This window comes from Heloderma suspectum, chromosome 1 (genome assembly GCF_057233095.1).
Source record: "Heloderma suspectum isolate Gila_16-S chromosome 1, 16-S_ref, whole genome shotgun sequence".
NCBI lineage: Eukaryota > Metazoa > Chordata > Lepidosauria > Squamata > Helodermatidae > Heloderma > Heloderma suspectum.
Genome location: NC_139458.1, coordinates 363,291,280 through 363,303,304, shown reverse-complemented (window position 1 = coordinate 363,303,304; position 12,025 = coordinate 363,291,280). Strand labels below are relative to the sequence as shown.

Sequence of the window (12,025 nt, the reverse complement as noted above, 5' to 3'; positions counted from 1 at the left end):
ATCATAGGGTTGGAAGGGGCCTACAAGGCCATCGAGTCCAACCCCCTGCTCAATGCAGGAAGCCTGATTCCCAGGTGGTCTCCCATCCAAGTACCAACCAGGGCTGACCCTGCTTAGCTTCAAGATTAGACGAGATTGGGTGAATCCAGCCCTTTAAATGGTGTTGGAAACTGCCATGTTGTGGCCCCATACTTCCCCCAACCCATGCTGCTGCTGCTTCCTGTGGGATGGGGGAAGCTTGAGAGTGAGAGGAGGGCTCCTCTCCCTCTGCCCTGCTCCGACCTTCTTGCCTGACTTCTCTGCCCCTAGCTGTTAGGGTTTAGCAGCACAAGCTGGTGCTGTCTGCACAAGTGCAGGAGCAATCTAGTTGTGGTCTAATGCCCAGGAGCTTCTCTTATGGATCAGTAACTGGTTAAAGAATAGAAAGCATAGAACAGGAATAAATGGTAAATTCTCCCAAAGGAGGGATGTAAATACAGATCCCACAGGGATCTGTACTGGGACCAATGCTTTTCAACTTGTTTATAAATGATGTAGAGTTAGGAGTGAGCAGTGAAGTAGCCAAGTGTGCTGCTGACACCAAATTATTTAGGGTGGTTAAAACAAAAAGGGATTGTGAGGAGCTCCAAAAGGATCTCTCCAAACTGAGAGAATGGGCATCTCAATGGCAAATGCGGTTCAACATAAGCAAGTTTAAAGTGATGTAAAATAATCCCAACTTCAAGTATAACCTGATGGGATCTGAGCTAGCGGTAACTGACTGAGAAAGAGATAATTGGGATTGTAATGGACAGCTCGATGAAAATGTTAACCCACTGGGTGGCTGCTGTAAAAAAGGTGAACTCTATGTTAGGCATAATTAGGAAAGGAATTGAGAATAAAACTGCCAATATCATACTGCCCTTATAGAAATCTATGGTGTGACCACACTAAGAATACTGTGTACAATTCTTGTCACTGCACCTAAAAAATGATATTGTAGAGCTGGGAAAAGCGGAGAAAAGGGCAAAAATGATCAGTGGGCTGGAGCAACTCCCCTATGAGGGAAGGTTACAACAGCTGGGACTGTTTAGCATGGAAAAAAGGCACATAAGTGGAGACATGATAGAGGTGTGCAAAATTATGCATGGTGTAGAGAAAGCGGATAGGGAGACATTTGTCTCCCTCTTTCATAATACTAGAACCCGGGGTCATCCTATGAAGCTGATTGGTGCGAGATTCACAGGACAGATAAGAGGAAGTACTTCTTCACACAGCACACAGTTAAACGATGGAATTTGCTACCACAAGACATAGTGATGGCCATCAAGGGGCTTAGACACATTCCTGGAGGAGAAGGCAATCAATGGCTACTAGTCCTGATGGCTTTATTTATTTATTTATTACATTTATATCCCGCCCTTTTTCCTCCTTAAGGAACCCAAGTATCAGAGGCAGTTTGGCTATGTACACCAGTTGGTGGGGAACATGGGTGGGATGGAGCTGTTGCACTCATGTCCTGGTTGTGGGTTTCCCGTGGGCAGCTGGTTTGCCACTGTGTGAACAGAATGCTAGACTAGATGGACCCTGACCCAGCATGGCTCTTCTTAAGTTCTTATGTTCCTTGCTCAGAGATGTTTCATGCAATGTCGATAGCTAGCATAGCTGGGATCCAGTCGCACCTCAAAATAGTCCCACTTGACGATCCATAATCTTCCACTTCTGGGGTGACCCATACTTTCTGTCTGCAATCTGGGGGACCAACAGAGGATTATCACATGACACTGGTAGCTGTTCCCCCCTCCCCCCCGCAACGTTGCTTCCTCCTTTGGGACAGCTATCAGGGCTGTCACATTGTCATCCTAGACATGCACGTATACGCGCACCTAGAGTGTCCACTACATTAGACATTTCCTCAGATAATTATATAAACGTCCAACAAAACACTGGCCTCCTCTTCCCGAGATGGAGCTGCCAATGCTGTGCTGTTGCTGCCTCCTCCTGAACAAAGAGTTGCAGTTTGAAAGGGGTGGCTCCCACTAAGAGCACCCTCAGAGCTGGGGTGGGGTCAAATCTGTTGGGACCACTCCTGCTGCAAATTATCATTGCTTCTGCCTTCAACAGTGAAGACACTGTGTTTTCAGTTTGGCAGGGGAAAACACATCTGGCCAGTGCTGACAATGCTGCACATCATGATTTGCAATACTTGTGTTTTTTTTTTTTTAATTACATATCTAAAGTCACTTTGTTGCTTTAGGACAGCCTTCCCCAACTTGGTGCCCTCCGGAAACTTTGGGCTTCAGCTCACATCAGCCTCAGGTAGCACTGCCAATGGTCAGGAATACTGAACACTGTAGTCCAAAACATCTGGAGGGCACCAGGATGGGGAAGGGTTAGGCTGCTTTAGGAACATAAAACTGTCTTCATGTGCCTAAAGTTATATGATATATAACTGGGTTTGCTCATAAAATTATCATTATATTTAAGAACTTTTAAAAGTAAACTCAGCTATGTCCGACCAGAGGGAACTTCAGCAAGTAGTCCCTGAAACATCTGAATCATCCTAGAACCCAGAGGAAGCAGGAAGAACTAGAGGCAGATGAAAACTGGTTTGTAAGGAAGTTTAGGGAAATTCTTAAACCTGTTCCTGTTTGTAGGAAAATCTTAGCTTAGGAAAATCTCATCTGAAGGAAAAGATACTAAGTTTTTGTTTAGCTGGGAAAGACTCAGTTTAGGAATGGTAAACAACCATATTTAACCTAAGAATCTTTACGCAATCTCACCTTATTATTTGAAGAGTGATATTTGATTCACTTTTGTAAATAATTTCAGTTAACAAACATCTTATTTTTTGTTCTTTTTAAAAGGTGGTCTCTAGTGGTGGTGTCAACCCCATGCCTGTGCCATAGGAACCAGGCTACTGAGTTTATTTTAGGCAGAGAGGGTTTCTTCTGGTGGCAGCAGTTAAAAGGTTTTATATCTAAGGCAGCATTCCCTAGTGGTGAGGTCTAATTGAGAATTTGGGCGGGATAGCTAATACTTTGGAAGACAGAAACAAAATTCAAAGTGATCTGGATAGACTGGAGCGCTGGGCAGAAAACAACAGAATGGCATTTAATAGGGACAAATGCCAAGTTCTGCACCTAGGAAAAAGAAACCAAATGCACAGTTACAAGATGGGGGATACGTGGCTCAACAACACTACAAGCGAGAAAGAGCTGAATATGAGCCAACAATGTGATGTGGCTGCAAAAAAGGCCAATGCTCTTTTGGGCTGCATTCATAGAAGCATAGCTTCCAAATCCTGGGAAGTACTAGTTCCCCTCTACTCAGCACTGGTTAGGCCTCATCTGGAGTACTGTGTCCAGTTCTGCAGGATGCAGACAAACTGGAGAGGGTTCAGAGGAGGGCAACAAAGATGATCAGAGAACTGGAAACAAAGCCCTATGAAGAGAGACTGAAAGAACTGGGCATGTTTAGCCTTGAGAAGAGAAGACTGAGGGGAGATATGATAGCACTCTTCAAGTACTTGAAAGGTTGTCACAGAGAAGAAGGCCAGGATCTCTTCTCGATCATCCCAGAGTGCAGGACACGGAATAATGGGCTCAAGTGACAGGAAGCCAGATTCCGGCTGAACATCAGGAAAAACTTCCTGACTGTTACAGCAATATGACAATGGAACCAATTACCTAGGGAGGTGGTGGGCTCTCCCACACTGGAGGCATTCAAGACGAGGCTGGACAGCCATCTGTCAGGGATGCTCTGACTTGGATGCCTGCACTGAGCAGGGGGTTGGACTCGATGGCCTTGTAGGCCCCTTCCAACCCTACTATTCTATGATTCTACTATTCTATGATTCTATGATTTTATTAAAACCTGTGGAAATCACCCTGTGATTAGAAGCTAGAACTGTCATAAAAGAACACCACCCTCCTTGCCTGCCCATCTCTCAACCCTGATGATTTCTTTATATGGAAAGCTTGGGGAGAAGTGTATCCATTTTTGAAGACACAGTGCCTCTGTCTTTCCCTTTGAATTGCTCATGAAACTTTGGGAGGACCCAAATTGCTTCAGAAGGAGCCCACTTTGCTCTAGACGAATCTTGAATCTCCCTGAATCTGCCTGATTCAGCTCAGGATTCATCCAAATCCAATGGACACCCATAATATTAATAGGTGTGCTCAAAGATCCCAGGTACTTGTTGATGCCAGATGGCACACACGGGTTGAATCCAGATTTAGGCACCTGCACGTGGGCTGGTGGAAGTGGACTTCTCCACTCCCTCCTCCCCACAGCAGCCCCTCCAACCCCTCTAAATGCTATACAGAGGGTCAGGGGACCTTGCTGAATGGGGTGAGAGGGAGGACCCTCCAAAATGGGTCAGAGCAGAGACCTTCCATCCATGGAAGGCAGATGCTGGATCTAACCCAAGGTCAGGAAATCTAGACTGCCTCCATTTTTCTCATTTGGGGCGTCTCAGTGTAATAGGCTATTGGAAAGGAGTTGAGGAGGAGGCATTTCTTCCTACGGACGCGTTGTATCATCAGAAAATGTAGCAAGGAATGGTAAGGGAGCAATGCTGGTGTTTTGCTTCAGATTCCATATTAGGAAGACTGGAACGAAGTTTGTGGCATAAAGAAACTAGTAAATGATGGGTTAAATTGTGAATTGATGTTTGGGTTTGCTCTTTCCCATTTATCCTGCTTTTGACCATCTTGTAACTCACTTGAGGAACTTATGTAATTGTGTGTTCGAGGATAAATTTCATAGTGATGAAAGCATCTCTAGTTTTACTTTTGATGTTTTAGCTTTGAGTCTGGAATATCTATAGAGAGCCAGCGTGGTGTAGTGGCAAGAGTGGTGGACTAGAAGCTGGGAGATCCAGGTTCTAGTCCCCACTTGGCCATGGAAGCTCACTGGGTGACTTTGGGCCAGTCACAGACTCTCAGCCCAACCCACCTCACAGGGTTGTTGTTGTGAGGATAAAATGGAGAGGAGGAGGATAATGTAAGCTGCTTTGGGTTCCTTGCAAGAGGAAAAAAGGCGGGATATAAATGCAATAAATAATAATAATAATAATATATTCTAATGGGAGTAGGCTTCTTGGTATATATCCCTTATGTAGAGAGTAATAGGCTAAACATTGACATTATCTATGGATTTGATTCATGTTGTCATGCTTCGACAAATTGAATAGAGATTGACACCTCTAGATAATCTTTTTTTTCCTCCTAACTTTCAGAATGACACAGTAATATGTCTAGGCCCAAGAACAAACTATGAGAAATTGTGTGTGTTTGTGTCTGATATGAAGAAGGCTAGTAGAATGTCATGCAGCTTTTTTTTTTGTCATACACTTTCTTGCATTAAGCTGTCTTATGAGAGTAAAAAGTATTGCTGTCTGAAAAATAATGATTTTAGGCTGAATCTGTTGGTGTGACTTCAATCTAAGTTCACTTTAGTACTATAAATACTTGTGTTCTCTGGTTTAAGAATCTGTTATGGTCCTAGTGGCATTCATGCATATAATAACAGTGTGGTTTTGCAAGTCCCAAAGTGCAAAGGCCAAAATTCTAGCAGGTGGAATGAATCTCAGCTCAGTAATAACATTTCTAGGTGGAATTTATGGAGCAGAACAAGGTAAATGGATGAGTAGATTTTTTTGGCATTTTAGGTAGGGGTTTTTTGTGCTTTTTACATTTGTTCTTTTTTAAAATAAGGTGGTAAATTAGAAACCAACTCAGTTCAAATATGTAGGTAGGTTAAACTTGAGTTAACTGAAGAGATCCAGAAATGCATGAAACTTTCACCTGCTCTGATTAATTCTGGAGAGGAATAAACAAAGGATTATTAGGGCTTTTCATTCCTATTGCCAGAGAGACTTTTAAGCTGCTTAATTTTATATGGGCCCTGTAGGTTTATAAATATTTGGGGATATGATTCACTTTAGAAGACCTAAATTCAACTTGGACTAAAGTAATTCATTTTGATCAGCTTTAGATGGAATATTATACTATTTTTGGTAGGATTACACTTAAACATAACGGAATGGTGCGCTACTCTGCTCTTGAACTACAAATAGTTTGTGATTATTATACTTTTTAAAAGCTGCCTGTTTGTTGAGATACCATAGTGCAAGTAACTTGCAGCATGATTTTATCCATTGTTGAGCCACATAGGATGATCTGGGCCGCATAGGATGATCTTTCACTTCGTAAGATCTTGAACCTCATAAGTGTCTGCCTTCCCAGAACAACCCCCTCCCCTTGAGTGATAAAACTTAATGCAACATGGATCACAAGTGGACAAAGATGGTGCAGGATATTTGAGTGTTAAAAGAAGTTGGTAGCCTATCCACAGTGCCAGGATCAGAACCAGACCTGGCACCTATGTGAGTGCTTCAAAAGCATTCTTAAAATACATAGCTAACATTGCCGCAGAACTCCCTAGGACAAATGGTACACACTCCCTGTCATGTACCCAAATGCCAATAATACCATAAATACCACACATGCACAAGCACACACGCAGAAGCACACACACACCTCTCTCATGTCCGCAAAAGGCAGCCCGGACCTCCCCAAAATAGATCCCTGGCATATATCCCCAGGCCTTCAGTCTTTCAGACCAGATCTTTAGCAGTTGCCTTTGTGTTTTAGTTTTATGGAATCATCCTTTCTTTTATACAATGGCATTTTTTCTTGAAACGTTCTGCTAATGCTCTCTCCTAGATAATGTAATGTGGAAGTATACTTCCATATTAAATACTGTGGATACACAGATACTGTGGATCTTTAATATGGCTCTTTGCATAAAAGGCACTGCTGAACATAGAAATCTAACACTTTAACCATTTTTGTTCTCTCTTTTAAGATGTCAGAGGAAACAGTGGCGGATAGACTTACCATCTACTAGTGTAGTAATCACCTTTCACAACGAGGCACGATCAGCTTTGCTTCGAACAGTTGTTAGGTATTCCTGAAACTTATTTCTTCACTTACAAGGAACTACTTTAATGTGGTAATATATGAATTAAATAAATATGCTCATCTGATTTCTTTCCTTTCTTAGTGTTCTCAAAAAAAGTCCACCGCATCTTATCAAGGAAATCATATTGGTAGATGACTTCAGTAATGATTGTGAGTACTGTCACAGGATTCTGTTCTTGAAAATTTGTCTTAAAAGATTAAATATGAAACCACTTGTTGATCCTCTAGACTGGGTGGGCATCTTGTGGGTTCCCAGATATTTTGATATACAGCTCCCACAATCCATTACAGTTGACTGTGCTGGCTAGGGCTGATGGGAGTTGTAGGCCAAAACATCTGGAGGGCTACAATTTGCCGACCCATGGTCTAAAAGATTTTTCTTTTTGGTTGGGGCTGGTTGATTCCTCTTTTTTGCTTGGGTCATATCTTGCCTATAGCTTCAAAAGCATTTGCTTTCTGCTGTCATGAATGAAATAGCCTGTGACCACAAGTGATTGATCTTGAGCTGAGTGTCTCTTCCATCATTTCAAATTGTATTTAGCTGAAATTCTCAGCCATGTAAGAAGATGTTGGTCCTGCAAAGCTGGTTTGCCCAGAAAAGAGGAAGTCAGGTGTTCCATAGCTCCAAAATTTTGAGGTTGTAGGTTGCTTGGCAAGGATAAATAACTTTTCAGATGCTTTTCTTGTGCCCATACGAATAAATGATTAACCAATGTGTTGTCTCTTTTTTTCCAGCTGAGGATGGTGCTCTCCTAGGTAAAATTGAGAAAGTGCGGATACTTCGAAATGATCGCCGGGAAGGTGAATTTTTATTAGGACTGGGAAAAATAAGAAGACTAAAACTCCAGGCAGAGTTACTTTTGTTAACAATAGGAACAATCTGTTCTTGCTGCAAGTACTGTATGTGGAAGAAATGAAATATAATGAACTGCACAAAGGAGGCAGCTATTTAATCTGATAGCCCTTTATGAGTCTGTCTTCTGACTCGCTTTCTAAATGCTGTCATTTCACAGTACTGGAGCCCTTTTTAAATCAAGAGTTTCCTGGGTGCAAAGGCTTTAGAAGTTTGATGTGGAAAGCTGATAGTCTAATTGCTTTATTGAACTGCCATACATTAGAGAGCCTGGCAGGTATTCCTGTTGAAATGAACTACTTCATCGGTGTTTTTTATGAAAAATTACTGACTGGGTTACCAGTCTTTCCTATGAAGCAATTTGAAACACTGACATCATATTTATCTGTGAAAGGTTGTAAAAAGCAAGTAGGCATGGATTCAAAATATATTAGTTATGCTAGTATTTTCTCACCTAATGGTAGGTAGGGAGATGATGTTGATCTTACCTTGAATGTGTTCTAAGAAGTACTGTAAGAAAAGAGAAGATTTCTGACTTGTGATACCAGCAATGTCTAGGCAAATAGCAATGGACAATTCCTTCACCCCAGTTTGATTCAGAACTGGGCTTTGCAAATGGAGCCATTTTCCAAAAATGAAACAAAAATACACCCCAGAAAATAGTTTTGTTCAGAACCCAACTTGAGCCCTGTTATGCTCCTTCTGATATCACTGGTAGTGTGGGAGTGTCTGAATCTATCCCCCCACCCCCTAGGCCGCTTACATGGTGGCTGTGGTGGCAGCTTCAACAGCAGTGATAATGGCAGAGAAGGAGATCGCCTCACACAATGGTGCTTGGAAGTTAGAATGCTGCTGCAGCAACTTCTCTGGCATCAGGGATGCTGGGAAATTGCTTCTCACAGCATTTGTGGGATCTTGGAAGTTGCTGCTCACTCACATTGTCACAGCCAGGTGAAGTGAATTGGTTGCGGAGGAGTGGTGGTCCAGTTTGGAATACTGGCACACTGTACAAGCACATCAAGTTCCTATTTACACTTGGCCATTATGAAGTTAGGCAACATCATTATAGGAAAGTTGAATTTGATGGTATTATTCATTGTCACAGGAGAAGTTTATTAGGATTAGATCTAGTAGGTCATCTAGCCCAGTACCCTGTTTCCTAACAGCAGGCAGTACTAGATGGTGCAGAACAGATAAGTAGCAGGGTAGTAGTTAAACTAATTGTTTTACCTTTGGCAGTGGGCTGTTTTTTGGACTGAATCACTTAACTAGTGAAATAGTGAACATGCAAACAACCGGCTGATCTTATTTTTCAGGTTTGTGTGATCTTATTTTTCAGGTTTGATGCGCTCCCGTGTTCGAGGGGCAGATGCAGCACAGGCTAAAGTACTGACATTCTTGGATAGTCACTGTGAATGCAACGAGCACTGGCTGGAGCCTCTTCTAGAAAGGGTAGCTGAGGTTAGTTAAGAGAAGCATAGATTATTGATCCATAAAAAATGTCATACTTGAATTCTGTGGTACATTGAATTGTGGATGTATTCAGTCCTCCTCTAATTTCAAACAGCATTCCCTTAAAAATTCCCAGACTACTGACTAGAATACTTATTTGAGGAATTTGTCTTTCAGGCAGACAGGTATTATCAATCTTATCTCCAAATTGATCAGGAACGAATCATTTGTAAATGCTTGTTGATTTTATATGTTTGAATTCCTTGGGGCTGGGGCTGAGGATAGCAGGACACCTGATTATCCCTAAACATACTTGACATGCCTTCCAACATGTCTTCTGTTAAGCCTGGCTGGAGGATTTTGTGACAGCCCACTTTTCAGCGCTATCAATTTGTCCTATTTAAAATCTAACCTTCTAGAGGAAAAAGAACACTTTTCAGAGGAAGTGATGCCTTTATTTGGCAAGTTTGTAGTGCTTGGCATCTTAGTCGTAGAAATAAGCATTATATGCATATTTTAAATACGTTTACATCCAATAAAAGGAGGGTAAAATCCCTTCATCATGTCTGCAGCATATTGAAAACCACTATAATAGAAGCTCAGATAAAATGTATGCCACAGATTAGGAAACATACCAACAAATCCAAGAGGATGGCAGCCTCTTTAATGAGCAGTGTTGAAAAGTCAAAGGGCTAGAAGGTTTGTTTCAAGAGTGAAAGAACTTCCCAAATGAAAAAAAAATAAAATAAAGGAGGGTAAACAGAATTTGAGAAGCCTGTTTAAAAGCATAGGAACTAAAAATATATGTTTTTAAATACATTGGAATCAGGACACTAGCCAGGGATGTAGTTAGAAGACTGGACAAGAGTGTGAAAGGATTACTGAAGAAGCATAGAGAGACTGCAGAGAAGCTAAACAAAATTTGCATTAGTCTTCACTAATTGGGAGATACCCAGTGGAATCTGAAGCACTAGCTCAAATAGAGGTCGCAAGATGAAGTTGTAAGGCTAATAGACATATTAATAAGTCATTAGGTTGGGACAGCATATAGTTGAGAGTTCTTAAAGGTGTGAAACATGAAGATTACAGTGATCTGGCCGACACTGTTTCCTTGCATTTCCAAAGAGATGTTGACCAGGTCCCTCACTTAAAGCTCCCAAGTAGACTTACCAGTCATGGGGAAAAAGGACATGCCCTCTTACAGAGGGTTACTGGTCAAAAACGGGAAGCAGAGGGTAAAAATAAATAGGGAAGGGAATAAACAGTACTGCCTCCGAGGGATCTACATTGGGAACAGAAATATTGAACTTATACAGATGATCTGAAATAAAGGTGAGTGGTGAGGCAGCCAAATTTGTAGAAGAGACCATCATTCAGAATTTGGAAAACGCTGTGAAGAGCTTAAAGACAGCATCCCAAAACTGGGTTAATGGGCAGCAAAACGGTAAATAAGGTTCAGTGTAAGCAAGTATAAAGTGATGTGCATTAGAGCTAAGTAAAAAACAACACAACCCAAGTTTATATGCACCAATAGCTTTGAAGGTGACCGTGAGTAACCAGGAAAGAGATCTTTGGATCGTGATGAATACTTCATTGAAAAATGTCAACTGTGCAGCAACAGAGAAAAGAGTATTTCCATGTGAGGTATTAGGAAAGGGATTAAAAATAAAATTGCTCATAATTACCTTATTTCGATCTATGATGCAGATGCATTTGGAAAACTATATAAAGTTACTGGATTTTTCCACCAGATTTTTTATTCTTCTAAAAAACTTGAGGTTTCACCGAATCAGCTGATACTTCTCTCTTGTGTGTGGGTTGTGCCCTTTCAGCTACATAAGCATTGGCACTCATTTCTGAACACTGGAAACAGAGGGAATGATTAACACTGGAGGGTTGTTTAACCCTTGCATAACCCACAGTCCCTGGGTTTGAATGACATGACAAAGCCATGGCCAGGGCTTGAATATTCAAAACCTGCCTGGCACTGCAGCCCACCATCGCTTAAGTAAGCCACAGTGGGCTGCTTTGATCATGTGAACCAGGTCATAATATACTCGAGGTACTTGGAGAAGAGTCTCTCTTGATGGTCTTAAGTCACAGGCAGGCTGATATAGGGAGTGGCGCTCCTGCAAGTATTTGTGTCCCAAGCCATGTAGGGCTTTACAGGTAAGCAACAGCATCTTGAATTGGGCTTGGAAGCAAGTAGACAGCCAGTGCAGCTCTTCAGAATTGGTGTCATACAATTTAGCCTGGCTACACTGGTTACAGCTCTGACTGCCACATTCTGCACTAGCTGAAGCTTCTTGATCATCTTCAAGGGCAGCTCTTCATACAACAATTACAGTAATCCAATTGGGAAGATACCAGACCATGAACCACTGTGGTGTGACTCTCTCTGTTCAAATCCCTGTAAATTTGAAGGGAAGGATGATAGAAGCAAAATGCCTTTCAATGGCTTTTGTAATACACTTCCTCTCCATATAAAAAGTTCAATAGCCTTCCTTGTCTGAATATTTTACAGTGCTTATTTGTTTCAATATTTATTTTAGGACAAGACCCGTGTTGTGTCTCCTATAATTGATGTGATTAATATGGACAACTTCCAGTATGTGGGGGCATCAGCTGATTTAAAAGGCGGTATGTACCTGTACTGGAATATTAGATCTTAGAACCCCAAAATGTGAATGCATCAAAACAGCTAAACACATGATTGCTATAGCATATTCATGCTTGTCTCACACCGTGGAAG

The 12,025-nt window shown here is 41.7% G+C and overlaps 1 protein-coding gene across 1 annotated transcript in view; it reads left to right on the top strand.

The window, feature by feature from the left end:
* The window catches only part of GALNT2 (polypeptide N-acetylgalactosaminyltransferase 2), an 85,642-nt gene that overhangs the window by 49,500 nt on the left and 24,117 nt on the right, over positions 1 to 12,025 (top strand). The window contains exons 4-8 of the mRNA XM_084828113.1: positions 6,853 to 6,951; positions 7,051 to 7,118; positions 7,704 to 7,769; positions 9,161 to 9,282; positions 11,826 to 11,913. Coding sequence (XP_084684239.1) covers positions 6,853 to 6,951; positions 7,051 to 7,118; positions 7,704 to 7,769; positions 9,161 to 9,282; positions 11,826 to 11,913 — 443 coding nt within the window. The remainder of the gene's footprint in view (positions 1 to 6,852; positions 6,952 to 7,050; positions 7,119 to 7,703; positions 7,770 to 9,160; positions 9,283 to 11,825; positions 11,914 to 12,025) is intronic.